General features: G+C 33.8%; 1 protein-coding gene across 1 annotated transcript in view; it reads right to left on the bottom strand.

The window, feature by feature from the left end:
• The window catches only part of LOC129963015 (uncharacterized), a 44,541-nt gene that overhangs the window by 26,170 nt on the left and 6,039 nt on the right, over window positions 1-12,332 (bottom strand). The window contains exons 3-5 of the mRNA XM_056077018.1: window positions 11,565-11,695; window positions 10,204-10,322; window positions 8,447-8,652 (exon numbers count right to left, since the gene is read on the bottom strand). Coding sequence (XP_055932993.1) covers window positions 8,447-8,652; window positions 10,204-10,322; window positions 11,565-11,695 — 456 coding nt within the window. The remainder of the gene's footprint in view (window positions 1-8,446; window positions 8,653-10,203; window positions 10,323-11,564; window positions 11,696-12,332) is intronic.

Raw genomic sequence — 12,332 nt, 5'->3', positions numbered from 1 at the left:
AGAGAAATGGTTGATATTTTAATTGAAAAAGCTGAGCAGGATCGACAAGCCAAGCGAGAAGAAGCCGAGAAACAGGCCAAACGGGAAGAAGCCGAGCGACAAGAAAAGCGGGAAGAAGCAGAAGAAAACATGCTTTAGAACTTAAAAAGTTAGAGGTTGCTGCTGAAACTTCAGATTTCGTTGGCTCAGAATTATTAACATCGGCGCCAAAAATTGATTGGAAGTCACAATTGAGAACATATTGCTCTAGTAGTGAAGACATCGGCTTTATTTAGTTCACTTTGAGAGGGTCATGAAACGAGTACAAATGCCAAATACGCTGTGGATGGCATGTTTCTTTAATCAGCTACCAACTGAAATTGTGCAAATGATTATGACAGAACCGGAAGAATAGTCCGAAAATTATGAGTATGTGAAGTCACTTTTACTTAAGCGTTATAAATTAAGTGCTGAAATATTTAGGCAATTATTTTATTCACATGAGATAACTTGTGGTAAGACATGGAAAGAATATTATCATGAGCTGGAAACATTTTTTAATGGGTGGACCTCAGGGCTTAAAATAAACAGTTTTGCGAGTTTGAAGGATTTAATCATCGCAGATCGAATGAAATCCCGCATACCTCCAGAAATTCGTGAACATTATTTGGATCAATGGACACAAATAGTTTCCCCATACGTGCTTGCTGAAAAGGTTGATGAATTTATTGAACTAAAGGATAATTTCAAGAAAAGTGGTCATTTTAGTAGTAAACTCAATAGCATTAAGTTTCCAAAAGAAGAAAGTTACGCCATTAGTAAACAAACTGATCCAAGTCGATTTAAAAACAATCCAACCATCTGCTATAATTGCTTTGAAGGTGGACAGTTTGGTCGTGATTTTGCACAGCCCAAGGGACCAAAATTTTGCACTGCATGTACGAAGGAAGGTCACGGGACAAAAGAATGTTCAAATGAAATACCTTCACCATCAGTCAACGCAATTTCGGTTGCCAGTCTCGTTAATAACACAACAAAGAATATCAGTATTGAAGGAGAAAACACAAGTGCTCTTATGGATACCGCAGCTGATATATCTACGTTGAAATATAGTTTTGCTCAACGGTTAAATAAAAACATAAACAGAAAAGTTACTGTTCCAATTAGAGGTATTGGAGGTGTGAAAGAATCACTCGGAATCATTATTGTTAACGTGATTATAGACAAAGTAAAGCTACGTGAAGTGCTATTTTATGTTGTGAATGATGATACTTTTGAGGGTCCTGACGTCCTCATAGGCAATGACATTATTGATTCTCCCGATGTGGTTATGGTTCGAAATCAAGGGAGATGCAAATTAGTTAATATTGATGAGTTGAGCTTTTTACGTGATTTTCAAGTGGTTGAAATGCCTGATAGAGCAGTCTTAAGTATTCTTAAATAATTTGTGATTGAACCACGCACAGTTCAATCAGTCACTGTTTTTAGTGATGGTAAAAAAGGTGATGGATATGTATCTACAATATCTCTAGTGGTGTTACTTTGGCTGCATATGATGGCAAAACACAAGCACCTATAATGAATCCAAGCAACTTACATTTACAACTAAAGAAAAATCGTGCAATTTTTAGAGGAAATTGGGTTCCTGAAAATAAATGTAACTTTAATATCGAAGAAAAAAAAAGATTTCAACGCCTACTGTACTTTTAACAAAAGAAATTGTGCGAAATCCTATCGATTTAAAGTCTGTTAAATTTGGTTCTTCCATAAATGAAGAACAGCAACAAATTTTATGCAAGTTATTAAATGAATTTAGACTGTGTTTTACTATAAAGTCAGATGAACTAGGATGTATTAACAACACAACAATGCATATAACTGAGACTCCAGGTAGCAAACCTGTATCTCGTTCACCATATCGAGCATTTAACTACGAAATGCAAGTTTTAAGAGAAATAGTTCAAGAACTGAAAGGATAGGGTGTCATTCGGGGTAGTTGTCCAGAATATAGTAGTCCAGTTTTGATGGTATAAAAGAAAACAGGGGACAAAAGAATGGTAATTGATTACAGACATTTGAACTCGCAGACTATTAAACATAAATTTCCATTTCCATGCATTGATGATTTGCTTGAGAGACTTTCAGGTTTTAGTTTGTTCTGCATTCTTGATGCATGCCAGGGATTCAATTAGATACCCATGGATGAAGAATCCTCACGAAAAGCAGCGTTTACAACACCTGATGGACATTATGAGACAACACGTTTATTTTTTGGATTGCCGAATGGACCTCCTGTATTTCAGCGAGCTATGTCTTTGGCTTTAGGAGATTTGCTATGGAGCGGTGTCTCATGTTTTGTGGACGACATATTCTTTGGTTCGACCGATTTTGATGATATGATAGCGAAGCTGAGACAAGTTCTCGAAAAATTGCTAAATGCTGGAGTGACATTGAAATTGTCTAAATGTGAATTTGGGATGTCAGAAATAGAATATCTGGGCTTTGTAATCGATAAAGATGGAATACGACCAGGTCCAAGAAAACTTGCTGCAATTGCCGAGTATCCGGTTCCTAAGAGCAAAGATGAATTACGTCGTTTTCTTGGCTTAACTAGTTTCTTTCGCCGTTTTATAACACGATACGCTTCAGTAGCTGAACCCCTCACAAGGTTACTAAAGAAAAATTCCTTATTTATATGGACTGTAGATAAAAATGAAGCATTTAAAGAATCACGCTCTAAGTTAATATATAGACCAGCAATAAAATTATTTTATCCAAAGGATGAAGCTGAATTACACACCGATGCTAGTTCAGTAAGATTAGCAGATATGCTGTTACGACGAAATAAATATAATAATGCATTTCAGTTAGTTTATTGTGTAAGCCGTCTAACCACTCAAGAAGAATAGAAGTATCATTCAAGCCGTTTGGAACCAATAGCTGCTGTCTGGTCGATGACTAGGCTTAGGCCTCTCTTATTAGGTTTACATTTCACGTTGGTCACTGATTGCTCAGCCATAACATATTTGCAAACACAAAAAAACATTAAACCTCAGATTGCAAGATTGCAAGATTAAGCGAATTTGATTACGAGTTAAACATAGAGATGATGCAAAAAATGGCTCATGTAGATGCTCTTAGTCGATCACCAATTGAAGAGAGAACATGTACACCATTAGATGAGAGTCCTGTAGAGCTAACTAGTCTGCCTAAAGTATTTTACATGTCTACTGAAAAAGACCGGGTAGCTCTTATACAAAGTCAAGATAAGGATCTACAAAAAATTATATTTTCCTTAATAAAAGCCACAAAAAGTAAGAACCCGAGAAGAAAAGCAGTTGGCTCAATGCTTCGATCTCATAGATGGAATACTTTATCGCATCCATCATGAATCTGGTGATTTGAAAAATGTGCGAAAACTGTTTTCAATGCCTAAATCAATGCGAAAGTACCTTGTAGTTCGCTTCCACGACTTCGCTGGTCATTTTGGAACGGAAAAAGTAGTTCAAATGATACGTAAACAATTTTGGTTTCCCCGTATGATAAGCTACATTAAGCAACATATTAGACAGTGTGTTGTATGTGCATATTCAAAAGTACCAGGAGGAAAAAGCCAAGGCAAATTGAATTCTATATCACCTGGAAGTCGGCCATTTGAAGTTATTGACATGGATTTTCTTGGTCCTTTTTTAACAAGTCTAGGAATAAGGAACTGTTAGTTTTTATCGACAATATGCTAAATTTGTACGTCTTCGTCCATGTCCTAGCTGTTCAACTAAAAACGTTTTAAAGGACCTAGACGAATTTACAAATGACTTTGGTTGTCCAAGGCGTATCGTTAAAGACAGAGGAAGTTGTTTCTCATCATCTTTATTTGAAGACTATTGCAAACAGTTTGGAATCAAGCATACATTAAATTCTAGTCAAAGACCGCAAGCTAATGGACAAGTTGAACGCATTAATCGAATACTCATTCCAATGATATCATCCAGTGTTCAAATAGAATCTCACAAAGATTGGGATAAGATATTGCCAGAAGTACAACGACGCATTAACTGGTCCCCGAGTAAGTCGACTGAAAAACCTCTTTTTGAATTTTTGTATGGATACACATCAGTAAAATTGGAATATTTTCCTCAAGATCTGCTACCAACGTCCAATGAGTATGTAAAGCCGATCGAATCGCAAAGAGATGCCCAGGAAAGTATTAGGGTTGCGCAAGAAAATATGAAAAAGAATTATGACAAACATCAATGTAGAGCCCAAAATTATAATATAGGTGATGTTGTGATTGTAAGACGACCGCCTGAACAAACTTTATTACCGAATTCTAAAACTCAAGCTAGGTACAGAGGTTCTTTAACAATAATCAAGGTATTACCATCGGATATTTATCAAGTTACTGACTTACGCACAGTTGGACAAGGGAGAAAAAAACAACCTAATTATATAACTACTGCTCACGCTTCTCAGTTGAAACTGTTTCATTTTATCACAGAAGATGAAGATCTATCTGATGGCGACAGTGAGGACCTAATTACCAGTTACTGCAATGACGGTTCCGATGAAAATTCATGTATAGAGAACACTCAACCAACAAGGGTTAGACGCATATCACACCACTTGAAAGACTATAAGCTATTAGAGGGACGAGGTCGTCCCATAGTCAGGATGGTCGAATGTAAAAGATAATTCAGTTGTGACGTTAAATGGTTATTGCTTATACACGGGATACTCGCATTACATTTTGTAACAACTCAACTCTCTGTGTATAGTTGAATCAACTTAACTTTTCATTTTTTTAAAGTTTGAAACTGTTGTTACTTTTTTAAGTTTGAGTAAAAACAAGAATTCGAATTGCGTTTGAATTTGCGTTTGCGTTTACAAGTCGTTTATTACACATCATTAATAAAAACATTGAACTTACTTTCGTCACTCAATATTACTTGATTCCAGAAGTCAGGAGGCTTTGAAATATGACTTTTAGCAAATGAAATTCTTTTCTCTTGATTTACTTTGGAAATGAAAGGTTTTGTTCTGGCTACGCGACCTTTATAATTTGCTTTTCGGATTACTCTTCGAATTGTTTCTGCAGAAATACACTTTCCAATTGTTCTTGAAGTAGGAGTAGCAATTTTTGTAGCACTCCTCTTAGGATTATTTGCTACCTTTCGAATAACTCTTCTCTTGGTCGTGGCACTGAAGATTTCTTTTCTTCCTCTTCCAAGTTTATTAGCAATTTGTGCATACATTTTATACTTCTGGATAATTTTTTTGAACGCATTCGTGACTCCGTTGAATTTCCCTTGCAATTTCTCGTAGAGATTTACCATCTTCAGACAATCGAATAACAGTTTCCGAATTTCAAAATTTGTTTCATTTCTGGAGCTCATTATGATAACCAAAACGTTTGTTTTCGCTTGGAAATCAACGATTGCCAATTAAAGTAACAAAACTATTTTACTTGAAAATAAATAATGGTAGTCAAGTCGCATATTTTATAAGATGTATACTCAATTTTGTGACTTTGGAAATTGTAACTTTGACATAAAAATTACTATAATAAAAATATTATTGATTCCTCCGTTTTATTTTTTAGCCTAATACTTTTGTTAATGTATATTTTGTTGTTCTTATAAATATTAGCCATAAATAGAAATGTTAAGATCAAAAGGAATAAAATTAAAGAAGAAAGACTATAGTGTATACTCAATTTTGGGAGCTACTGTATATATATATATCTTGTTCAAATTTTCAATTGTTAATAATAATACTTTTTATTCATCCACTCAAGTTCAAATACATTTTTTAAAACTTGTAGTGGATGACACTTAATGTTAATACAGTTTTTTCAAATATTAATTAATTAATTTAATTTGTCTAGTATTTTCTATTTGGTCACCAAAGCCGCCAAATCCGTCGTCAAATGGTCGCCAAGCTCTGAGATTACTGACAGAACACCCGATCATAAATAATATAAGATATATATAAATAATAAAAAGTAACTAAAACAAACAAAAAAAATGTTGACCTAAGTAGGAATTGACTTAATTACTACTATTTTACTACTTAATTACTACTATTTTACTACTTAATTACTACTATTTTACTACTTAATTACTACTATTTTACTACTTAATTACTACTATTTTTTTAATTACTTGTTTATGTCATTATTATTATCACAAGAAACATTGTTTTATTTACTTTACAAAAGTGGAGAAGCAGTTTAAAGAATTTAGAAAAAGTGTCTAGTGTGCAAATTTTAATATTTCTTAAATTAATATGTGACGGAGATTATGTTAATTATTTAATTTATTGCAGTATCAAAAAATTATTATTATTGCTACATTTACACTCATGTCCATAAATTAAGGATAATCCAGAGTAACGCGGAAATCGAACTCTAAAATACATATATCACCCGTAAAATAATTACGCACATCTTCAAAAATCATATGGAAATTGCAGGAAGCCACCAGGTGACACCGATAGTACGTCACAATGACAAGTGTGTAAGAGAGTGATGTATAAGGAATACAGGCAAAGAAGTAAAATTGTTCGCAAGCTCTTTATAAGCCTTTCAGTGCAATAACCGCATAATTATGACACAAAGGACGCAATTGGATGATTTTTTACGTGGTAGAGTTGGGCGTACCCAGCTGGAAGTATCTGCGGAACTTGGAATCGCCCAGAGTGTCATATCCAGGTATTGGCAACGATTCCAAGATGATGGTAATGTGAGTAGACATTACAGCACAGGTCGTCCCCAAGTTACAACACCGAATCAGGACCGGTATTTGGCAGTTACTGCCAAAAGAAACAGATGGAGCACAGCATCAGACCTGTGTCGTCAGCTCTCTTCAGCCACTGGTACGACAATTTCAAGGCAGACTGTGTACAGACGCTTAGGGCAGATTGGTTTATATGCTCGTAGGCCTGTCAGATATGTTCCACTTACTGCAACTCATTGTCGTCTGCGGTTAGCCTGCAGTAGAGAGCATGCATTGTGAACATCGCAACAGTGGGCTTGTGTGATGTTTTCCGACAAGTCCAGGTTTAGCTTGCAGTCTGATTCTCGCCTGACTTTCATATGGAGAGTGCCAGGTACCCGTTACCACCAAGAGAACATCATTGAAGTACACCGTTACGGTGGTGCAGAATTGCTCGTTTGGGGAGGAATTATTCTAAGTTACAGAACTGACCTGCATGTTCAAATTGAAACCATGACAGGTCAAATCTATCGGGACGTCATTCTGGAACAACATGTACATTTGTTTCGGGGCGCCATGGGCGCAGAATTCGTGTTTATGGAGGACAACGCCCGTCCTCACCGTGCAAACATCATAAACGAACGCCTTCGATCGGAGTATATCACCGGTATGGACTGACCAGCATTCTCACCGGATTTGAATCCAGTAGAGCATGTGTGGCACATGCTTGGCCAACAAGTTATAGTCCGTCAACCACCTCCTACATTTCTACCGGAACTTCGCAGAACATTGCTTGATGAATGGTGTAATATTCCCCAAGATCAAATCGATAATTTGATACTCAGCATGCCTCGGCATTGTACGGACTGTATTGCATTGTCTGGGAGACATACTATGTATAAACCATCATACCAACCATGAAATATTGGTTTTTCTAAATAGGTTTTTTTTTTGTAATTTGTTTTAGGGAACAAAAAATCTCAATTTTTATTAATGATATCAAACATATAGCATCGTTTTTCCTCTTTATCTTTTGTTTAATAAGTAGGCTTTACAAATAAGTCACATTTGTTTTGCTTCTGACTCTTTCTTTTCCAGAACTTGTGTTATCCTTAATTTATGGACATGAGTGTATTTTTAATAGGTAATCTATATTCTTTGTGGGACAAAATGTCACTTTTAAGATATATTTTACATTAGTTTTTTTTTTTTTTTTTTTTTTTGTTTCTGTTCTGTTTTCAGAACTCTCTGAAATATCAGCAACCCTTCTTATACCAATGAATAAAAAGGTATTAAGTCCTTGAAATACACAAAATTAAAAGAAAACGCAGAATAGGTTCGTATTAAAAAAATAAGAAGCATTAATGTATTATGTGCAAAAGAAAAAAATTGCATAAAGAAGAGTCAAATCCATATTTTTACTCGATGTCTCCAGAAAACTGAACTATTTTTCTCAGAGCATTGAATATTGAACGTCGAATTGAAACATGATCTATTTTTCCAAAAAGAGGGGAAAATTGCAAAAGACAAAAGTAAAAATCACATTCTTATGGAGCAGTGTTCACTATCGTTAGAAATACAGCATTCTCAGAAGTAATTCAAAATTATTCAGCTTTCGCGCTCCATAAATCAAAAGGCACATGTAGAGTAAGTTCCCGGTAAATATGGTTACAAACTACTGATCTGTTTTGATCAAAATAAAAGTGTCCCAGATATCTTGCTTTCTATCAAACACAATAACAAGCAATCTTCACCATCAGTAGGCGCAGTTCGTACGCTTTTCCTCCTTGGTAGTTGTTTCCTAAAGTATAAGGACTGGGCAGGAAGTACGGGGTGTGGACAGCGATTTGCACAGATGGGCTGGTGGGAATATTGCGCTTGGGGATGTACCCAGTCACGTTTTCTAGTGTGATTGGCTCGTCCCGGCCCGAAGCGTTCACATTGAACTCGAGGATCATTTCTGAAATAAGAGTAAAAATTGACTTGATAATGTTTATAAGCTGGGCATGCTGTCTGCAAATTGCGTCATATAATATGTGCTGTTAAAAATCACGTAAAGCATTTTACAAGGCAAATAGCTGGACTGACAAGTAGTGAAGTAAACAAGATGTAAATTATAAACGAAACAAATCTAAAGCGTTAACATGCTATGATATCTCGAATTAGAGTTTGAATTGTCATTAATTTTTTTGTAACTTTCTCTTCCTGTAAACAAAGTTATTTTGAGCCAACGCGAATTTTGACGGGAATCTAATCAGATAGGACGCTATTTTGTGTGTATTCCTTAAAAAAACCGGAATCTATGATTTAGAGATGCTCAGCGAATTGAAATTTATTTTTATAAGGTAATGTTTATTAACCAGTATTTATACTTATTAAGAGCATTCCTGTATTAATTTAGTAATTTATTTATCTAATTAAACCAATTTTGCTAAAAAAGACTTAAGAAAATGGCATTTTTCAGGTTGCCTTTTCTATGTTAGTTTTTACTAACACGTTAATATAACTATTTAAAACATTATCTATATAAATGATTTATCAAACCAATTGTACGTTGACACCAAGCTCCCCCCCCTCCAATCCTATTATTGTAATATATTCCAATTACAATAGAATTTATGCCGAGGCATTAACAATCTTAATATCACAAATTACGTTGATGAAAATTATATGTTTAATTAATTGATAGCCTTTCGGTACTTAAATTATTACAATGTTTTAATATTCATTCAAAACGTATCCTCAGATTCATAGCCCGAGAAATCCCCAATATTGTCCATTACATTCTATTGAATTCTTTGGATTTCTGATCCATGCAAGAATAATAGAAAAATAATTTGCTTATTTGTTAGATTGAAAAACATTCGAGGAAAATACAAGTATGAATGAATGGAAAATTTCGAAAACCTTCTCTGGATTCTTGTTTTTAAATGACAAATTCCACAATCAATTGCTTCTATATAGTCCTTATGAAATTTTAAACTCTTTACATCACCTATTAATAGTATTTATAAAGAAGAAAATCATTTACATTTGTGTTTTTTTAAGTGTTTACGTTTTGAACATCAAAAAAATAATTTTCAATATGAAATGAGTATTTTAATTTTTCTAACTTTATTAAGGATTTGAATAAAGAAACTTCAATCATTGAGAAGTTATTGCGTTTCATTTGTCGCAATTATTTATTTCAAAGCCTCATATTTTAGTTGGCATTTATTATCCTTTTTGATTCTCAAGTTAGAACCAAGTATGATTTGAGATAAAGCAGCCAACGGACAAGCATTTATTCCAGTTTTCAAGTGTCTGTTTGCCATAAAAGTAAGCAGACTGTCGCTGTTCCGTGGGTAAGAACATGCGCAGGATTACGGAATGTAACTTCTATGGAAAGGGCTGGCCCATAGACCGTGAAAACGGCCTGTATTTCAGTCGTGGTCTTTAGATCTTCAAGATGAGAGTAATTCTTTAATGATTACACCAAAAAAGTGAAAACCAGAGACTTTAAACAACTTACTTGCGCCCTTCTGGATCTGTTCTCTTTTCTTGTTTGGCGAACCCCACAGCGAGTACAGCGTGTAACAGTAACTTGGTAATTCGTCTTTCGTATAAAAGGATCCCATAACATAATCCATACTGCGACAGCAAATAGAAAAGCAGAAATAAGTTTTCGTAGATTTTAATTAATTACTCTTTACATTTCAAATAGTTTTTGAATAATTTACCAATAACGAATCAAATACTTTTTACAAGAAATGAATTGTTAAATATATAAGAAGGGAAAATGCATTTTTAATCCAAAAGTTGTTATTCCGAGCTACTTTTATTCAAAAAAAAAAAAAAATCGGATCTTAGGAGGAGTTTTTTTTTTTTAATTTTTTAGCTGACGGGTTTGTTTCAATATGAATCGCTACAATCCCTTATTTCCTATCTATATTTGAACAGACACCGTCTGCTATCTGCAAGTAAACCGACTCGTTGCAATGATCATAATGACTTTTAATCATTGCAATGACCATAATGACTTTCCTGCAAACTGCGCAGTGGATCTCGAGTATTGCACTCAACACGTATCATGTCAACATGAAATGATTTTATTTCAAAACATTTCATGCTTTCTCTGGAAATATGCATTCCGAAAATAAGGAAAAGTAGATTTTGATGGTAGTTGCAATTTTATGTTTCAGATTTGTTAATAGGTCAGCATAACTCTGCCGTCTTGGCGGCTGATCTCAGCCAAGCGAGTGCATCTGATGAGAGGGGAAAAAAGTACGAAAAGGAGAGGATTATATCATTGTGTCGAACAATCATGTAATGATATTCTAAATAGGATCATTTGATTGTGTAGAACAATAATCTCACTATGATTGTTATTCACCATCTTGTGTAGAACAATAATAGATTATCTTGTATAGAAAAATAATCTTAATATGTAATGCAATAATAATAGTGTAGAATTTGGGAAATATTTTCTTTTTTACCTTTCATTGTTAAAATAACTTAATTATGCGTTTAAAAGATGCTAAATGCAGCCAAATTTGACAAATTTTGCTTCATGCCCCGCCCTTAACTTATCAAAACACATTCTTTTGATATCACACACTTGTTACATCGCACCTTTTAACGTGTCGGATCCTAACGTAATAGGTTATAGTTTTGATTGTTTATGATGATAAAACAAAAAATTACGAATTAGCTTATTTTTAATCGTAATGTTAACAGTTGATCGATTTATCGATTTATTTTCTTTTCTGTTCATTTTTAAACTAAAGTATCCTTCACTATTGGGAGCATGGATACTAGTCGAAAAGATTAGCACACTAACAAAGGATGATTCCATAAATGCAATAAAAAAGAGTTATTTCCAATATAACATACTTGCAGGATTTCTTTTCACCCAAATATTCAATAGTGCAGTTCATATAATCTTCTATTTTCATGCGAAGTTTGGCGTGCATCTTGTATTCTAGATGATGAATTTCTTTCAAAAATTTATTATATGTAATGCCCTGAAAGCAAATAGTACCATTACTGCTAAAATAATCGGTATTGTTGTAAAAAATGACTCAAAAATTCACCTTATAGGGAAAACAACTTTGCTCTGTAATCGGGAGAACCTGCAACCTTTTTTTATTAGTATCCAACAATTTTAATAGCTTCTCTTTCAATGAATTTTCGATAACGTTCAGTTTGTTTTGAATGAATTTTAAGTGTCAATCTATTAAGTATAAAACTAAAATAAATATTAGAAAGTGATGTATATTTTTGCTTCAATTTGTACTTCCTAGCATTTTGCTTCTAATAATTTTAATAGCTTCTCTTTCAATGAATTTTCGATAACGTTCAGTTTGTTTTGAATGAATTTTAAGTGTCAATCTATTAAGTATAAAACTAAAATAAATATTAGAAAGTGATGTATATTTTTGCTTCAATTTGTACTTCCTAGCATTTTGCTTCTAATAATATTTTTTTCTAATAATATTTTTTTATATTAATTTATTTTTTATAATCTTTTGAAAAGATTTCAAGCATCATTGAACCAAGTCAAATTCTTTTGTAACAAAGTCTGTCATTATAATTTTCTTGTAAATATATCTCATGTTTGTGATTGAAACTTTTCTTCCTTCAATATTCGTTGGAATCCTT

The sequence above is a fragment of the Argiope bruennichi genome, chromosome 3, assembly GCF_947563725.1.
Source record: "Argiope bruennichi chromosome 3, qqArgBrue1.1, whole genome shotgun sequence".
Classification (NCBI taxonomy): Eukaryota; Metazoa; Arthropoda; class Arachnida; order Araneae; family Araneidae; genus Argiope; species Argiope bruennichi.
Note: the sequence above shows the minus strand (reverse complement) of the source record. Positions and strands in the feature narration are given on the sequence as shown.